At 36.3% G+C, this 17,021-nt stretch overlaps 1 protein-coding gene across 2 annotated transcripts in view; it reads left to right on the forward strand.

The window, feature by feature from the left end:
- Positions 1-15,130, forward strand: part of LONP2 (lon peptidase 2, peroxisomal) — a 34,450-nt gene extending 19,320 nt beyond the window's left edge. For both annotated transcript variants that reach the window (XM_071756855.1, XM_071756856.1), the window contains 7 exons: positions 1,025-1,175; positions 2,089-2,215; positions 3,242-3,375; positions 8,629-8,771; positions 10,950-11,157; positions 12,411-12,601; positions 13,752-15,130. In XM_071756855.1, coding sequence (XP_071612956.1) covers positions 1,025-1,175; positions 2,089-2,215; positions 3,242-3,375; positions 8,629-8,771; positions 10,950-11,157; positions 12,411-12,601; positions 13,752-13,973 — 1,176 coding nt within the window. In that variant the 3' untranslated portion in view covers positions 13,974-15,130. The remainder of the gene's footprint in view (positions 1-1,024; positions 1,176-2,088; positions 2,216-3,241; positions 3,376-8,628; positions 8,772-10,949; positions 11,158-12,410; positions 12,602-13,751) is intronic.
- The last annotated feature ends 1,891 nt before the right edge of the window (positions 15,131-17,021 follow it).

The raw sequence follows: 17,021 nt of genomic DNA on the forward strand, positions 1-17,021 counted from the left end.
TTTAGAATTTATTGCTTGTATTTTATTACATTTGTGATGCATTTCCAAATTTGTCTTAAATCTGTGTAGTATTTCAACATAAAATCAGAAATAGTTCTGTTTTTAAAAAGTTCTGCTGTGTTTCTGGCATTGTGTAAGAAAAAAAAATAATTTATTAGGTTGCTGTGATCGTAAAACATTTGTGGTCTAAAGATTTTCAGCTCTTCAGAGATTGATCAGAATTTAAGAATAATGAAAATTCAGAATTGTTTCTTTCATAAAAAGCTAAGAGGTGCTCAAATTCAGTTTTTCAGAACTATCAACACTGCTCTTGGCTGTAATTCAAATTGCTATGACAAGAGGTGCATTCATTTAGGTATAGGCAGATAAATTATTTTGACAGCAGTGTGCTGTTTCTCAGGAGATGCATAGGTCCTGTTACTGTAACATGAGAATTACTCATGTTGCTTTAGTGCTGATAATTCATCATTTGGGAAGGAAAAGCTTAGCAGTACTTCAAATTGGGATGGGATGGAGGTGGCTGATAGTCAGTGATGTAGAAGCCAAGTGTATGATACTGTGAACTTACAGTTTCCATCACTGTTAAAAAAACTAGAAGGCAGCATGTTAGTACCCTTGTGATCCACACACACACATATACATATATATATATATTTATCATCTAATGCAGAATAACAGCTTATTCAAGTAATGACTTAAATATACTCTAGTGTTCCATTAGCACACCTTAGTACTACTAAAAGTGGTAGGAAGACAACACTATTACTCAAGCCATAGTTATATTTGTGCAGAACATTTCTGAGGCTGTTCAGACAGACTGTTGTTACTCTTTAGTGCTTGTTTAATTTTGTCTCTGTTTTTTAATCACAAAGTTTGGGGGAAAAGGAGAAACACAAATGTTGCCTTAGGAAAACCAGGGCTCACCTAGAATCAAATTTAACAAAGCCAAAATTAATGTAATAAAAATGTTCGTATTTACTTCTGATTGAGCAACTGTATCCATTTTGTGTTCATTCTTTGTAAGGTCTTGGATCCAGAACAGAATCACAGTTTCACTGATCACTACTTAAATGTAGCCTTTGATCTGTCTCAAGTGCTCTTTATAGCCACAGCCAATACTACAGCTACTATCCCACCTGCTCTGCTGGACAGAATGGAAATTATTCAAGTTCCAGGTAACACTACAATGTTTTTATTAAAGTGGTTGCTTAAGTCTTTACACAATGATGGGATGTTTTTCCTAAATAAAAAGCAGTTCCTCTTGGTAAGCCTGCTGGGAATATAGACTGACTGGCCATAATTGTTAAAAGAAACTCATGGTGATACCTGCACTAAGGCTTCTGTCATGGGAATAAAGTTCAGCATGGCACTTAGGAAAATTAATTGTCAGGCTGAGGGAGCTGGGGCTGTTCAGCCTGAAGAAGAGGCGGCTCAGGGGAGACCTCATCACTCTCTACAACTACCTGAAAGGAGGTTGTAGCCAAGTGGGGGTTGGTCTCTTTTCCCAGACGACTTTCCACAAGACAAGAGGGCACAGTCTCAAGTTGTGCCGGGGGAGGTTTAGGTTGGACATTAGAAAGAATTTCTTTACAGAGAGGGTGATCAAGCATTGGAATGGGCTGCCCAGGGAAGTGGTGGACTCTCTGTCCCTGCAGATATTTAAAAAGAGACTGGATGTGGCACTCAGTGCCACGGTCTAGCAACCGCAGTGGTGGGTCAAGGATTGGACTTGATGATCTCTGAGGTCCCTTCCAACCCAGCCAATTCTATGATTCTATGATTCTATGTTTATGGAGCTACATTGATACATTCTGCAACACTATCTTAACTCTCTGATGTGTTTGTATTCTCACTGGGTTTTACTGATTCATGGTATTAATATTTCAACAAAGTATTGGACCTTGAAACACTAAAATTGTATTCTTGTTTCCATGAAGTCAGTTACAAAGTATCATACCAACAGCCTTTGAAATTACAGATTTTTTTTTGTTAGATTCAGTCAGGTGCAATTGTAAATGGTAAGAAAGTTGACTATATCGTAGTGTATAAGCAAAAAGATTATTAAACATATGCTTATTTCTTTTGAAGGATACACACAGGAAGAAAAAATTGAAATTGCACATAGGCACTTGATTCCTAAACAGCTTGAACAACATGGTTTGACTCCACAGCAAATACAGATTCCACAAGTAACAACTTTGGACATAATTACCAGGTAAATCTGTTACTCATTGCTTTAAGTTTAAACAAGTTATTTTTCTGGTAACTAGTAAATCTTTTGTAAAGTGATTAAAAAAATCATTTGGAATTGCTCTTTCCAGCACTCTGTCTGGCTCTGCTGTCTGATCTGATTGATCCTTCTCTACATAATTTCTTGCTCTGGCTCTCAGACTATGGCTCCCAGTCAGTTGTATTGACACAATTGGCAGGGCACCGTGAATAAACAGGAACACTTAAAGCAAGTGTTGCTGCAGTGTTCAGTGTGTGAAAGCATGGTCTTTATTTTAAAAAGTGAAGTTTTATTTCTGTCATAGAAAAAATGGAAATTGCCATTTTGTTTCATGTGACTTGATGGACTACATTTGTCTAAAAAGTGAAATTTGGTTAAAAAAATTAAATATGGGGGGGTCTTAAAATATCTTGTATTAATTAGAACTACTTTTTTTTTTTTTTTGGATATGAGAGCAAAAGTATTGAGCAGAACATCTTTTGTGCTTGAAACTACCTCATTTGCAGTGGAAAAAATGCATCAGTATTCCATGAATTGAAGTATTTTATGACCAGGAACATAATTTTGACATTTAGTGAGTGTTATTGTCTGGTGTTTCTTTTTAATTCATTGACTTAAAGAACATATTCTTTCATAGTCGGTTCCTCAACTTTTAGTGAGCTATATTTTGACTTGTAAAAAAGTGTCTCCTCTTATTTTTATGCATCTGAGCAGAGCTCAGTGATATTAGAACACTGTTTTGCATTTCACTAAGGTTCAACACCAGGTGTCAGTCATGTGTTCTTCCCACTCAATAGTTTTGTCTTTCTTTACAGTTTTATCATCAAACCACAATTATTTAGATAAAAGCATGTGCTGTTTTTATCCTGGTTACTAGAGTAGCCCGAGATCTCCCTGCATTTCAGATCTCATTTTATTTGGATGTATTTTTAAAAAGAAAGTTGTTTTACATTTGAAAGAAATCTCTCTTACAAAGAATACCCACCAGTAAAACAATTGTCTCCATGCTAGGTACACCAGAGAGGCAGGAGTCCGCTCCCTGGATCGGAAGCTGGGTGCTATCTGCAGAGCAGTGGCAGTGAAAGTGGCAGAAGGACAGCACAAAGAAACAAAGCCAGATCGTGCTGAAGTGGGTGAAGGAGAAGGTGTGTATCTTTTGCATGTTTTATTAAAAAGGAAAATTCTAACCAAGTCACTAGGAAGCTGGTATATCAACTTTTTTTGCCTTTTTTCTTATGCTGCTTTAAGGGCTGTGTTTTTAAAAGTTTTGCAGATGGAGTGATATCCTTATTATTCATGGCTCAAGTAGTGCCGAATTATGGCTTGGGACATGAGTGATTTCAGTGTGCCAGGTTGGTAATTTAGAGGTACAATGGATAAGTTTCATGACTTAGTTATGCAGTTATGATTTGTGTGGTTTTATGTCTTCCCAGGGATTTTTGCACAAATACTTGATTTTTTTTTTCTTTAACAAAAGACTAAGAATAACTTTAGTTATTGTATTTAAAGAAATTCCTTAAGTGTGCCAATTATTTTGTACTATAAAATAAATGTATGCTTGAAGAGCTTTTAATTTAGAAAGGTTTAGGGGCTCTCTTTATTTACCTTTTAAAACTGCACCTTTTAAAACTCATATTCTATGAGCTTGGTCTGCTTCAGTAAGTCTGTTCTTATTTCCCATGTATGCAGACAATTAGTCATCCAACAGACTGAAGGAAATCTAAACATAGAATTCTTAAACAGCAAAAATATTTATGTAACTGCTTCACCAGTAGAAGTAGACCTCTTCCTAGTCTTAAAATAGAAAGGGAAGGAGGAAGGAAGAAGTCAGGCCCATAATCCAGTTCATGTGCAACAAACAGCTGCTAACTGCTCCCTTTTTCATCCCCAAATTAATGTTCTCTTTAATAAAAATGAACATCCATACTGTGTTTGGTGAAACATATGATGCAGAGCATAGATGTGTTTTTTTTCTATTGAGTTTTTGATGGAGGATCTCACTGTACACACCAGTTTTCTGTTGAAGGCTTCAGAGTGATTATTGCAGCACTAGATGTCTGCAGGAGTCCACAGTTCAAGGTAGATGAGAAATGTGAAAGGGAAGAATCCAAAGTTAAAGCTGAACTTCTAAAATGTTGCTAGTCCTTAGTTTCAATAAAATCTAGGAAACACGGGGTATTTTAAAGATTTCAATGAATCCAGCTGACACTTTATCACAAGAAAGCTGTTCATTTGTGGTCTTTGAGCTTTAACTTGACTAATTCAGTATTTCCCTCTTGCAAATGAAATCTTTTAAGTTGTTGAGTTTTCTAAGTTTATCATAATGTGTGTGGAAACTGTAATATCAGAAGATGTAACTCAGTCTACAAATCAGTGTTTTCTTAAGTGGATTCATCTCAGTTTTCTCAGTGTTTGACTTCAAAAAAGTAAACTCTCTCAGTAGCAGTGACTGTAGTTTAAATTGTTCCATCTTCTTTTAAAGGAAGTGCTGTTAAGACATTTATTAATGCTTTCCATTTGTGTTATGTGCATCTTGTCTACCTTTTCTCCTCTGTTGAATTTTTCTGAAGTCAAGCAGTGAGTGTTAAAATTACATGCTGTTAAAATTAGTACTGGACTTGCATATTACCAAAGCTAAGTGAAAACATCAAGTTAAGTGCTTCAAAAGAGAACAAAATGCTAGCATCTTTGGTTGCCATGCAGTCTTGAATAAGCCCAAAAGAAATGAGCTGCAAAGAGTTGCTGTTGTACTTCTGGAATTGAAACTATCCTTAAGAAAAAGCTGTACTAATACATGGGAGGTCAAGGTGGCTTTGTAGTTAAACTACAGTATTACAAAGACTTCAGTAGAATGGTGCAGTTGGTAAGATTCATTTTACTTTATGCCAATAATGTGCTTATACTCTACTGTATTTTTAGCAGAGTATGTCACTTCATGCATCAGAGTGGGACACTTCTAAAAAGTATTTTTGTTTGGTTTTCATTCAGTCTGTGGTAAACAACCAAGTATTTAAAACAAAACTGAGAAATATCCCCAAATACTTGCAACTTGATGCAAATCATGGGATTGGTAGCCTATAGGTATTTCTTTGGATTTTTTTCCCCTTTTGATTAACGGATATTTGTGCATAGCAATGATAAATTTTTATTCCAGCGCATGAATGACTCTGGAAGAACAGTTAATAAAGTTGTTGTCTCTTAATAGTTTCATTTAGATTTCTTAAAAGACTTAAAATTAATTTTTGTGCCATTCATTTGTCAGTTACTGGTGGTGGGATTGAGATCCCTGCATTTGGTACATTCATATGTTGTACATTGTGAATATGAGAGAGCAAGCTACAGTCTTGCCTTGCAGATTCTGACTTGCTGAAGCACAATTTTATTTGATTTATAGCATATCAGAATAGTAGCATGTTGCCTGTTGTGTTTATTCAGCTGAGTGCCTTCTAGCTTGTGGGTTTGTCATAAAAGTTGAAAGACATTAGGTGGTAGAACCAGTAACTTTCCATCTTTATATTGATTAAATCAGATTATCAGCTCAGAGTGGAGCATCTGTTTTCAAGATGCCTTTATAAAGATCAGGCTTTTGACACTGTTTGATTGTAGGCTCTAAACATGGATGATACCTGCCATAGCAGTACTGATGCTGCCAGGCAGTGTTTAGCCCTTTCCAAAACTGAGTGACTGAAATACACTGGCAGCTTTGTATTGCCTTCCTTGCTCCTTTGACTCCTGATCTTTATAATGAAGTTGGCAAGTAGTGGGAGGGTTCGCTTGCTTCATTCAGTTGAATTTGTACTGTGAACTTCAGCAAAAGCACATGGAGTTATTTTTCAGACCTCTCCAGGGAGTCATCCATGTGTACAGTAACACTATTTGATATTTTACTGAAATGTGATCTAAGATTTATGAGACACTCGTCTAGTCTTTGACACTAGAAGAAATTCTAGGAGTCACAAAAATATGTGAAATTCTCATTCCTATTTTAGTGCAACTGACCTAAGAATACAATGCAGCAACTGTGTCCTGAGGCACAATATCATGATACAACAGTTGAACCCAGAGTGAAAAATTATTTGTCTAATTTGGACTTGAAAGCAGGTTTAGGACAGATAATATTTAATGACTAAAAGTTACTAACTAGGGACTCTATCAATACTGAAAAATACTTAAGATACTTTAAAATACTTTGAAAATACTTAAATCCTAGTAATACAATACAGTTTGTTCTACTCTTAGTGGATGAAACATTTGGTTTTGAGTTTAAATAAAAGTTTGACTGAAGTGGTCAACATGAACTGAACTTCAGCATGAAGAGGAACACCTCTTAATGTTATATTAAATAGATTAGACCAGTGATTTTTCATCTTCTGTAATTGTTTAAATTCCTGAATCTTCTATAGTTGTACATGCATTACTATGCAATGAAAGATGGGTTTTTTGGTTGAAAGCAAAAAAGAAGTCAAAAAAAGGAAGCATGTGGGAAATTCCCAAAATATGGTGCAGAAGTCTTGAAGCTCAGTTTACATTCCTGTGTAATATAATTATAGCTTTAAATATATTTTAGGCTTGTGTTTTGGGGGTGAGAAGAAGTATCTTCACTGTGTGTATGTGTATAATGCTTTTATTAATGGCAGCCTCAGGGCAGGGAGGTACTGCTGTAAAACTGCCACAGAACCTTAGAAACATCTGGATGTCTCAAGTATTTTTCATTTCTCTGATACGTATTTCACTAAAATATTGCTTAGGGCTTTGGAGAAAATGGTAATGAGCCTTTTGCATCTGGATCAAATTTTCTGTGGAAATGACTCCACACTCACATTCTCCTTCTGTATACAGTCACTTGAGCAAATGTGCAGGGTAGGCCTAGTGCAAATGAATTTTAAGATCTTGAGCTTATTTATCCAAACAACCATCTGTGTAGTCCATTCTAAACCAATTTTGAGGCTTTCATATTTATATGGTCCCTATTACAGTTCACTTTCGTATAGACAATACATTTGTAGAGAAAAAAAAAATCAAGGTAAAAAAATTGTATAGGCAATAAATACAATAATACTATAAATCGAGGAAGCGAAGTTCCCACTTTTGAGTCTGTAACTATTGCTTTAATTATGTGGTTCCTTCTTGATGGCACTTGTAGGTTACAACTGTCAGACTAATTGGGTTTTAAAGTGTTTCCTGAGGAGGAATTTTTTGCTGCTGGTGGTTATTGGTCAAGATACCATAGAAAAACCTCATGCAGTAAGGAAAAGAGCAGAGCCCTGTGTAGGTATATTTCAAGATAAAAGCCACAAATAGTCATTATACTGAAGCTGTTTTAGGTGCTGTTTGCTGAAGCTGAGCAGGCAGTATGTATGCTCTGTGCCCAGCTGGCTCTTAAACAATCAAGGGACATCAGTTTTGTGAATTAAGCAGCCTGATCTAGCAAAAAATGTCCCTGCCTGTGGTAGGAAGGTTGGACTAGATGATTAAAAGGTCCCTTCCAACCCAAACCATCCTATGACTGAGGAAATAGTCATAAGAGACAAAAATCAGTGTAGAAAGTGCAATTGCAGTGGTATGTGCTGCATAGGCTGCAGTGATGGTGGGCTGTGGTACACTGGGCAGTTCAGTCTGACAGTCTGGAAGGAAGCAGCACACCAGGACTGGAGGAGTGAAGCTTCCCAGGGGAGTTGGTCTTCTGGTATTGAGAGTAGGTGTGTGAGGATGGGGTGTGGAGAGAGAGAGGACAACAGTTACAGAGCAGCACCTCTGCTGTGTTGGATACTGTGAAACAAGAGATGTTAGTGAATGTCATGCAGGCTTGCTCTAAGTAATACAGCCATGTGGCAAAGCAATGTATGTAAATCTGGCTAGAATGCTCCTACTTTATTTGACAGAACTTAATTATTAGTGTCAGAAGTTAAGCATTTAAATCCTTGTAGACAGACTGCAGAGAGCACAGTTGCAAACGTACATAAAAAGAACGGTGGTTACCGAACATTCAGTATTTCCACACTTGGTTCCATATTCTATATTACACTACATTAAACATACTCATCTCCTACAAAAACTGTTTTTGTGCACAAATCTGATGAAAAGTGCAAAGGCCTTAATGAGCCTAATGTGTTTTGCTATTTGACCTGGTTTTAAATGCATTTAAGCGAGTTGCATCTCTGTCAGTGCTCTAGATTTAGTATTATCTTTGCTGAACACATAGAACATGATTAGGCTTAATAATTAAATTTGGTGCCATGTGATCTTTTAATTTGACAAGATTTTTGTGAAAGATGGTTTAGCACTGTCATGAACTTTCTGAGCATTTCTTTGAATATTTAATTTTTTCTGTCATGATTTTTTTAATTCCCCTGTCAAGAAAGACTGCAAAAAATCCTAAATTAGATTTTTCTTCTCAGATTGCAAAGAGCATGTCACAGAAGATACAAAAACAGAATCTATCAGTGACACAGCTGACCTGGCTTTACCACCTGAAATGCCTATTTTAATTGATTTCCATGCTTTAAAAGATATCCTGGGGCCACCTATGTATGAGGCAGAGGTAAGATCTTCATTTGTTTCTCCTTGACTGCTGTTTCTGTCTGTCTAGTTGTTGTCTGACTAGTTGTCTACTTTATTGCTAGACTGAGCTTATACAATGTTAGTTTTAAAAACTGTATTAGTAACAGAGCTGTGTTCCTTTTTGTTCCACCAAGTGCTTTTCACCTGTAGAAGTTTTTTGTTTGTTTTAATTCAGAGTAGATAAATAACATAATGGATAACTTTCTGTTAGCAAAGATGCCTGCAGCAGTGCTCAAGAAGGTGGTGATGCTTTTCAGTTTATGACAACTTTACTTTTGCCAATGGGTTGTTTGGTGATCTTTGAAAAGACACCAAAAGTAGAAGCCAGGAATCCTGTCTCTGAGGCAGCTACATTAAGGACTGTCCCACACAGCTCCATAAAGTAAGTTAGCATTTTTGGGTATTAAAACATCTTCAGTTTACACCAGAAGTTCTCATACATTCTTTAGATTGATGTGAGTCTTAGCTATAAAATACGTTTTAAGATCAGGTGGGGCAGCTCTGTTCCTCAGTAGGCATATTCCATATTTTCATACTATATGAAAATGCCATAATTTAAATTAATTTGTTAGTTTGGTGTTCTCATTTCACCATTTACATGGTTTACCTGACAGTGTGGGTAGTATAAACACTATGACAGGAAACCAGTTGCTGATGGACTCCTAAATTTTCCTGTCTTTATTCTGGAGAAAAGATCAGTAAACCAGGAAGTTAGAGGTAATAGAAATGAAGGGAAAAACTTCAAGAAGAGGCAAAATTATAACTTCCAAGGAGTTTCCTGGCATAATTCTTCTCTCCTAGATGAGAGAACCGGGCTCCAGTTGGATTTGAAGGACAGAAAGGTGACAAGATAATGCAGGGGAAGCAGGAGAAAGTAAAATACAGGTAAAGAATGAGTCTGGTTTTAGACCCAAACTGAGGCTTTTGGATATGAAGGTTTTATCTTGGAAGACATTCTTAATGAGATCACAGAAATGAGGAAGCACTACCGATTGTGTTAGAGGGAGGCATCCCATTTAACATACTGTAATGTAACTAGGAATGCAGATTTCTGAACAGGAGTTCTTTTACTGTGGTTCTGTTGTGAAGCTTCTTTGACTTGTTTCTATGCAAGAAATTAAACATTTCTTTAAATTGTCTTAAACAGTTTAATAAGGAATTAATCCCTTTCAGGAATTAATCAAATTAATTTTCAAGTCTGCATTTTAGTAAGGGACAAAATTATTTTAAAATGGGCCTTTCACTGTTTTACAAAGCAGTATGTGTTTTGCTATAGTCACTGCCTGAAACAGTGAAGAAACATACAGTTTCTTCTCTGCCTTTTAATAAATACATAACATAGTAGCTCAGAATAGGTGTATGATCTTCCATCAGGGTTTCTTTAACCCCTTGAAACTCAGGAAAACATACTCTAAAAGAATCTCTTGGATAAAGGAAAAAAAAATCAAACCTGCAACTTTGATGGATAACATTTCTTTCCCTCTCTGAACACACGACACTGGGACTCAGAGACCTCTCAATAAATGGGGACAGGCAGACTTTTAGAGAAGCAGATTGTAGTCTTGTGTGGGGTAGAGCTTGCTTAACTACTTGTCGTCACCAAGGAGTCAGATTTCCCATCCTCTTTCATATGTAGCCTGACAGCAGGCTCCTGTTTTCATTATTCAAAACTAGTTAGTTTGCAATAAACAAATAGAGTGTGTTGTCTGACAGTACTGTGAGCTCTGGAACCACCTTTTAAAAGGCTTTTAGGTAGCATTTGGGAGCAAAACTGGCTTTTTCATACAAGTAACAATGAGTCACGACAAATCTACGTCTTGCATATGGATTAAGTCATATGTCATTCAGTCAGGATTGCCTAAATACTTGAAGTCCTTTGAAGAGAAGATAAAGATTCTCATTGCACTTTTGAGGGTGGGGAAGGTTTCAAGAATTATATAACCAGATGTTTGCTATTGCCTTAAGCAGCCACATATAACTCCTTTTCTGTAGTTAATGTATACAGATAAGGCAGAATTACTGCTGGAAAAAAATATTCAGATAATGGACTTTTATGTTTTAATGGGTATAGTTGCTTTGAAGGCAACTAGCACATTGTTTTTGCAATAGAATTTTAAGAGCTATTTCCTAAACTGTTTCCTGTGTTATTTTCCTTCAGGTGTCTGAACGTTTAAGTCAGCCAGGAGTGGCCATAGGTTTGGCTTGGACACCCCTGGGTGGAGAGATCATGTTTGTAGAAGCCAGTCGGATGGATGGGGAAGGGCAGCTGACTCTGACAGGGCAGCTGGGAGATGTTATGAAGGAGTCGGCGCACCTCGCCATCAGCTGGTTGCGCAGCAATGCCAAGAGATACCAGCTGACCAATGGTAGGTTGGGAAAAATGACACTGCCTAAGACAGATTGTATGGGACCATTGGTGTCTTAATGTAGGGATGCACATAAAGGAACTGTTAGTGCTGTGTGGAAATTAAATGCCCTAAATTATTTTCAATAATTTGATAGATTGTAGCACTGCTGATTAACAGTGGAAGAAATTACTTCGATTCATTGTGGAAATGTATGTAGTGTTGCATTAACAGAGGGTTTACTAGCAATCCATGATACACTGAAAATGAAATCAGCTCTAGAATTCGTTTTTTATAGTTCTTTTCTGATTTCTTCCAAGCAGAGTTGTTAGTGGCCTGCCAAACAGACATGAGTTGTCATTGTAGACTGTCCCTCCCTGCTACAACCTGGAAGCCTCTGTGCCAAGATGCTTCACCTTAGCTGTGGCAGACACTGCCTCTCATTTTTACATACAAGCTTTCCAGCAGTACTTTTGTGATGTGAACACATCTACTCAAATCTGTAGTTTTCCTCTAAAAATGAGACAGTTTCTGTTAAAAGTAGTTTTGCATTGAGAATTGAGTTTGTATGACAGCTGTTGAACTGCAATGCAACAGGATTCATGCCAAGAAACTTTTTTCTTTTACACTCTCCGCAGTTCTGGAAATGTGCTTTCTAGTTAGATCATCTGCTGAATAGTCAAATAATGGTCCAGTACCCATTATCAGTTATGACATTTAGGTTAAAAACCTAAATTGAATCAATATATGAAGTGCTGCTGGCATTAACTCTATAGTTACAATAACTGTATACATATATAACTATACATATGCCTCTTCAGTTTGCAGTTAGGTCCTACAGGTTAAGTAAGGTGAAAAGATTTAAATTATTTACTTTATAACATTGGTTAATGCTGGGTTTCTGTGTGAGTGCTGATTTTGAGTTACTGTTCTGTAGTAAGGGACATTTATGGTTTGGGACATAAAAAACCTAAAAATTATGTAGGAATTCTTTGGTTTGTACATTAATCCCTACTCTCGATTTCCCAGCATATGTAAATGCCAAGCTTATTGATTAATTGGCTATGGTTTTGTCTAGAAATCTGGACGTAGGAAAGTTTGTTGGATATTCTTTTTTGTTTTCTCTGGCCTCTGCAATATAGTGTTGTTTTTTCAGCCTACAGTTAAAAAAATAGTGCTAAGACTACTAGTTCTCTGGTAGGCTTGTAGAATAAAGACCAGGAACAAAATGGGTTTAGATTTTTCACATTCAAACCATTCTTTTTTTCCTTAAGCTTCTGGAAGTTTTGATCTCCTTGACAACACTGACATCCATCTGCACTTCCCAGCTGGAGCTGTCACAAAAGATGGACCATCTGCTGGTGTTACCATAGTAACCTGTCTTGCTTCACTCTTCAGTGGGCGGCTGGTGTGTTCCGATGTAGCCATGACAGGAGAAATTACACTAAGAGGCCTTGTTCTTCCAGTAAGCATCATTTGAGAAAAGAACTAAGTTGTATTAATTCCCCATATTCTGGATATTGAGTCTGATTGTTGGCATTTACAAAAGCGAAGTCTTACTGGATCATTCCTTAGCAGCAATCCAGTCTCATCTGGTGCAGCTGGAAGAAGCTGCTGGAAGCCAGCCTGTAGTACTGTACTGCTCCTGCCTGCTTTCCATTTCATGTTAAAGCCATTCATGATGCTCTTTTCACAGAAAGCACATCAAAATGCCTAGTCAAAGGAAATCTTAACATTCAAGATGGTTCCAAAATATGTATTTTAATTTCCAAACATTTCCTCAAACTACTACTACAGAAGTATCTTCACTTTGAAAAGTTGTTGCTTAAAGCTCTTACAGTGACTGCAGATAGCTTACTTTTGAAATCATCTTTATATGTGTATTTTAAGATTCTTCTCACATTTTGGTCACCTGATTGCTGTTCGCATTAAGCTTTTTCAAAGCATGAGAGCAATGAAGTTTTCAAACGACTTTTTAATTTTTAGTATTGTATAAGTGATTAAGCAGATATGGCAGTTATCTCACATGAAACAACAGATAAAGGAAGGATGATGTTGGAAAACAGCATTTTGTTTCATGCACTAGAGAGTAAAACAGAGGTAACACAATGAGGTAGCAGACTGGAAGAATTTTTGAAACAGCATGTGAAGTACTTTTCTGTGCATTTCCTGTTGTACAACTCATTGTTTAGTGTGGCATTGCACCTTTACAACTATATTCCCCCTAAATCTAATACTTCTTTTATCTTGAATATCTTCTCATGTAGGTGCAGGATTTTAGCATGCCATATGAAAAAATTGAGTTAAGGCTATTATTTCTAAGAAAAAAAAAATTCCCTGTAATGACTTATCCCCTATCAATAGATACTCTTGTATCTGCATTCCTAGATTAATTTTTTTTCCTTGTTATTAACTATTACAGAAAGGATAGTGTAGCAGATTAAAATAGTTCCCTCATTAGGCATATAATGAGCTAAAACTACTGCTGCATTTTTAATTACTTTCCTAAATTACTACGGCAGGGATAACTTAACTCTTGATGTAATTTGTTCCAATAATTACTTTACGAGATTAGTATCATGGATTTTTATATATGTATTTCTTCTCCTTACTAGGTTGGAGGAATTAAAGACAAAGTCCTGGCAGCACACCGAGCTGGACTGAAGAGAATTATCATTCCTCAAAGAAATGAAAAAGATCTTGAAGAAATTGCGGTTAATGTACGGCAAGATTTGACTTTTGTTATGGCAAGCTGCCTAGATGAAGTTCTTAATGCAGCTTTTGATGGGGGATTTGCAGTTAAGCCCAGAGTTGAGCGTTTGACTAGTAAACTTTAAGCAGACAGGCTGAGATTACTTCTGTATCAAATTTAATAGAGATAAGAATTATTGGCTATATTCATATCAAGCACGAGATAAACTTGATTGCTTAAATATGGGTGTAAATGCAGTAAAAATAAAAATATTACCTACGGCAGTTAATAATCTGAAACCACATTTTATGGGCGTTTGCTGCATTTTCCTATCATTAGCAAAGACTCATAAAAAACCCTACTCATTTCCTGATAAGGACTCAAGCATGAGAAAGCCCAGGCTGTTGAGAAACAATTACTCAGCTTATCTGAAATATATGTATATAAATATCAGGAGCTGTTTATGTATTTTAAAAGGATGCACCCACAAACAGGGGCTAATAAGTAATTCTGTGAGCTGTATTAAGAGAAAACAAATTACAGCAAATGCAGTACAGCAGGATAGTCTAATGGAAAGGGAGCTGTTCCCAAAAAGCAAACTGATTTAGCACAAAATTGTACTTATTTAGGAAATGAACATTCAAGAAGCAGCAGGATTACAGGAAAAATATTTTTTTTTAATCTAAGAAAAATTCTTAAAGGGATTTAATCTAACAATATGGTTTTAAATTAAGTAAGTCCTTTCAGCACTCAGTTCTAGCTTGTAGTGAGGTCAATGCAGATGTCATTTTTCAAACCTAATTCTTGTGTAGGGAGAGATAATGCACTGCACATTTGTACGTGCAGCACCAGCAGTCGATGGAGCTTACTTGAAGACCTTATGAAAAAGCCTGGTAATACTTTGGAGGGACAAAGTAAGTGTCCTTCATTCTTACCTGATACAGATCAACTTGATTCGGGATGCCTACATTAGTAGTTTAGCCTATAAACATTAAATCCATTTAAACAATGCCAAGAAAATACTGGATCATCAAATTGCATCAGGTTCTGCATACTGTGAATAACTGAAGGTTAAAGAAAGTCTGTCAGGATTCCATCTCAATTGATAGCTTTTTCTCTTTCTTTGAATGTTAGTGACGATAAACTTTAAATTTCTGTAATGTAAGATCATTGAGTTTTCTTTGTTTTATACTAGGGGCAATCACAAGAGAAAACACAGTATATTACATGCTCTTCTTACTCATTAATTCTGAAACAAATTCAAATTTGCTTATGAAATAATAAAATGGCTTCATGTCACTATTTTAAGAATTCTGCTCCTAATCATTCACTAATAGAGCTCGAAGGATAAGAAGCAATGAACAAAGGAGTCTTGATGTACCTTCTGCCTTATGAGGAATACAAAAGCTGTAAAGACACCAAAAAGGTATGATAACTTTTAATCAAAATAGATAGGGGGGAAAAAATCCTTCCCAAACTTAATGAAGAACAAGTAACAATCCTGCACTACTTTGCACTAGTGAGAATAGAGACATGCATAGAAATGCAGTCTGTTAATACATACAGGGGAAAAAAAAAAAAACACCTGCATTTTTTGAAAGGCTGTAAGCACTGTGAAAAGAACATTTCCACAGCGGTTTCAGTATGGAAGAATGGAGTTGCTCTCAGGAAAAGTTAAGCAGTAACTGTCTGACACACCCAGTACTTAAGTCTTGGTGTTTATCTAAAAGGTGAGAGTTTTAATGCCACTCTGAAGCTATGAGTAGGCATTTACTTGCAGCTTTTCATGTTCCTGCTTGCAGAGCTGACTTGGTTGATACTTTGAGACTTTTTAAAATGAGACATAAGCATTACCAATTATATCAGATACCAGAGACACACTTCCTGCCTTTTCTCCTGCTTTCATTGAACAGTCAGGAAGAATAACAGTGCTGCAATCCGTGCAGCAGCAAGCCAGAACTGTAAAGAACTTTTAAAGTCATTTCAACTAACTAGGGATTATTTTGCAATTGACAAGTGTACCTGGTAGCAAACATATGTCCACCTCAGAATATACCATAACCTAATCAAAACAGTGGTAGCTCCTTTGGTCTATCCACACTATAAATCGCTACAGATAACTGTCCCACTAGTGCAATTAATGCTGTAATTGTAGTAGCTTTGAAAAGATGACTGGATAATACAAAACTAGAGGCATCAAGACTAAACAGTTCACCTGCTTTAACTTTAAAGCACTACTGCAAACAAGAGCTGATAAGAAATGTCCAAACAGAACCCAAATACTAACACCCACAATTGTCAAACATTTTCCTTTTAAGGCGGCTTTTTATAAAGGGCAAGGAAAAACTATGAAGGTGGTGCTAGTGGACAAAGGTAAGATCTACTGCATTTCATCTATCAAAACCAAATTTGAATACTCTTTCCAATATAGCAAAATAAAATACTACTTTCTAAAATAAACAGCTAATATTAAGACAATGTCAGACTTTAACACACCATTTATTTTAGATAAGGTAGTAAACTGTACACACTTCTAGTATGTTTTCTTTTTTTCATAAATAACAGAGTGTAGTTGACTTACAAGATCCTCAAACTCTTACGCTGATCCACTGAGTCAGCCTTCTAATATTTTTGAGGATCTGGGCCTAAGTATAATTTGCTTAATCATTACATCTGATGATAGACATCAAATGTTTTATCAGATTTTTTTTTTTAAAACACCAAGTAGAGTAACACTAATTTACATTACAGAAAGTCAGCATATGTTAGTTCTACTACAGCATTTGTAATCTGTAAAACATGAAAAAATCTGCCTGACCATACCAGTTAGCATCTAAAGGTCATTAAAACTGCAATTGTTAAAGTCCACTTCAAAAGTGTAGTCTTGATCTTCAGCCCGTTCTATCCTAAATAAAGTCACTGCAGATCAGTGCCAGGTTTTTTAAGATTCTCTTTACTTTAGGGACACAACCTGAACCATTCTGAGCACAAGCATCAGCAGAGAACAGTCTTATACAACCAGTGAGCTTAGGCATCCCTGCTACTTTCTAATTGTAAGTAAATATCAAACTGCTGAGGGAACTTACAGGTTCTTGGATACACTTTCTTAACACAACTGGAGAGTTGAATATCAGATAACCTTGGCAAGCAAAGGCTAGTCCCAGCCAGGCAATCACAAGTGAGATGGTGAGTC

Source organism: Heliangelus exortis, chromosome 13 (assembly GCF_036169615.1).
Source record: "Heliangelus exortis chromosome 13, bHelExo1.hap1, whole genome shotgun sequence".
Taxonomy (NCBI): Eukaryota; Metazoa; Chordata; class Aves; order Apodiformes; family Trochilidae; genus Heliangelus; species Heliangelus exortis.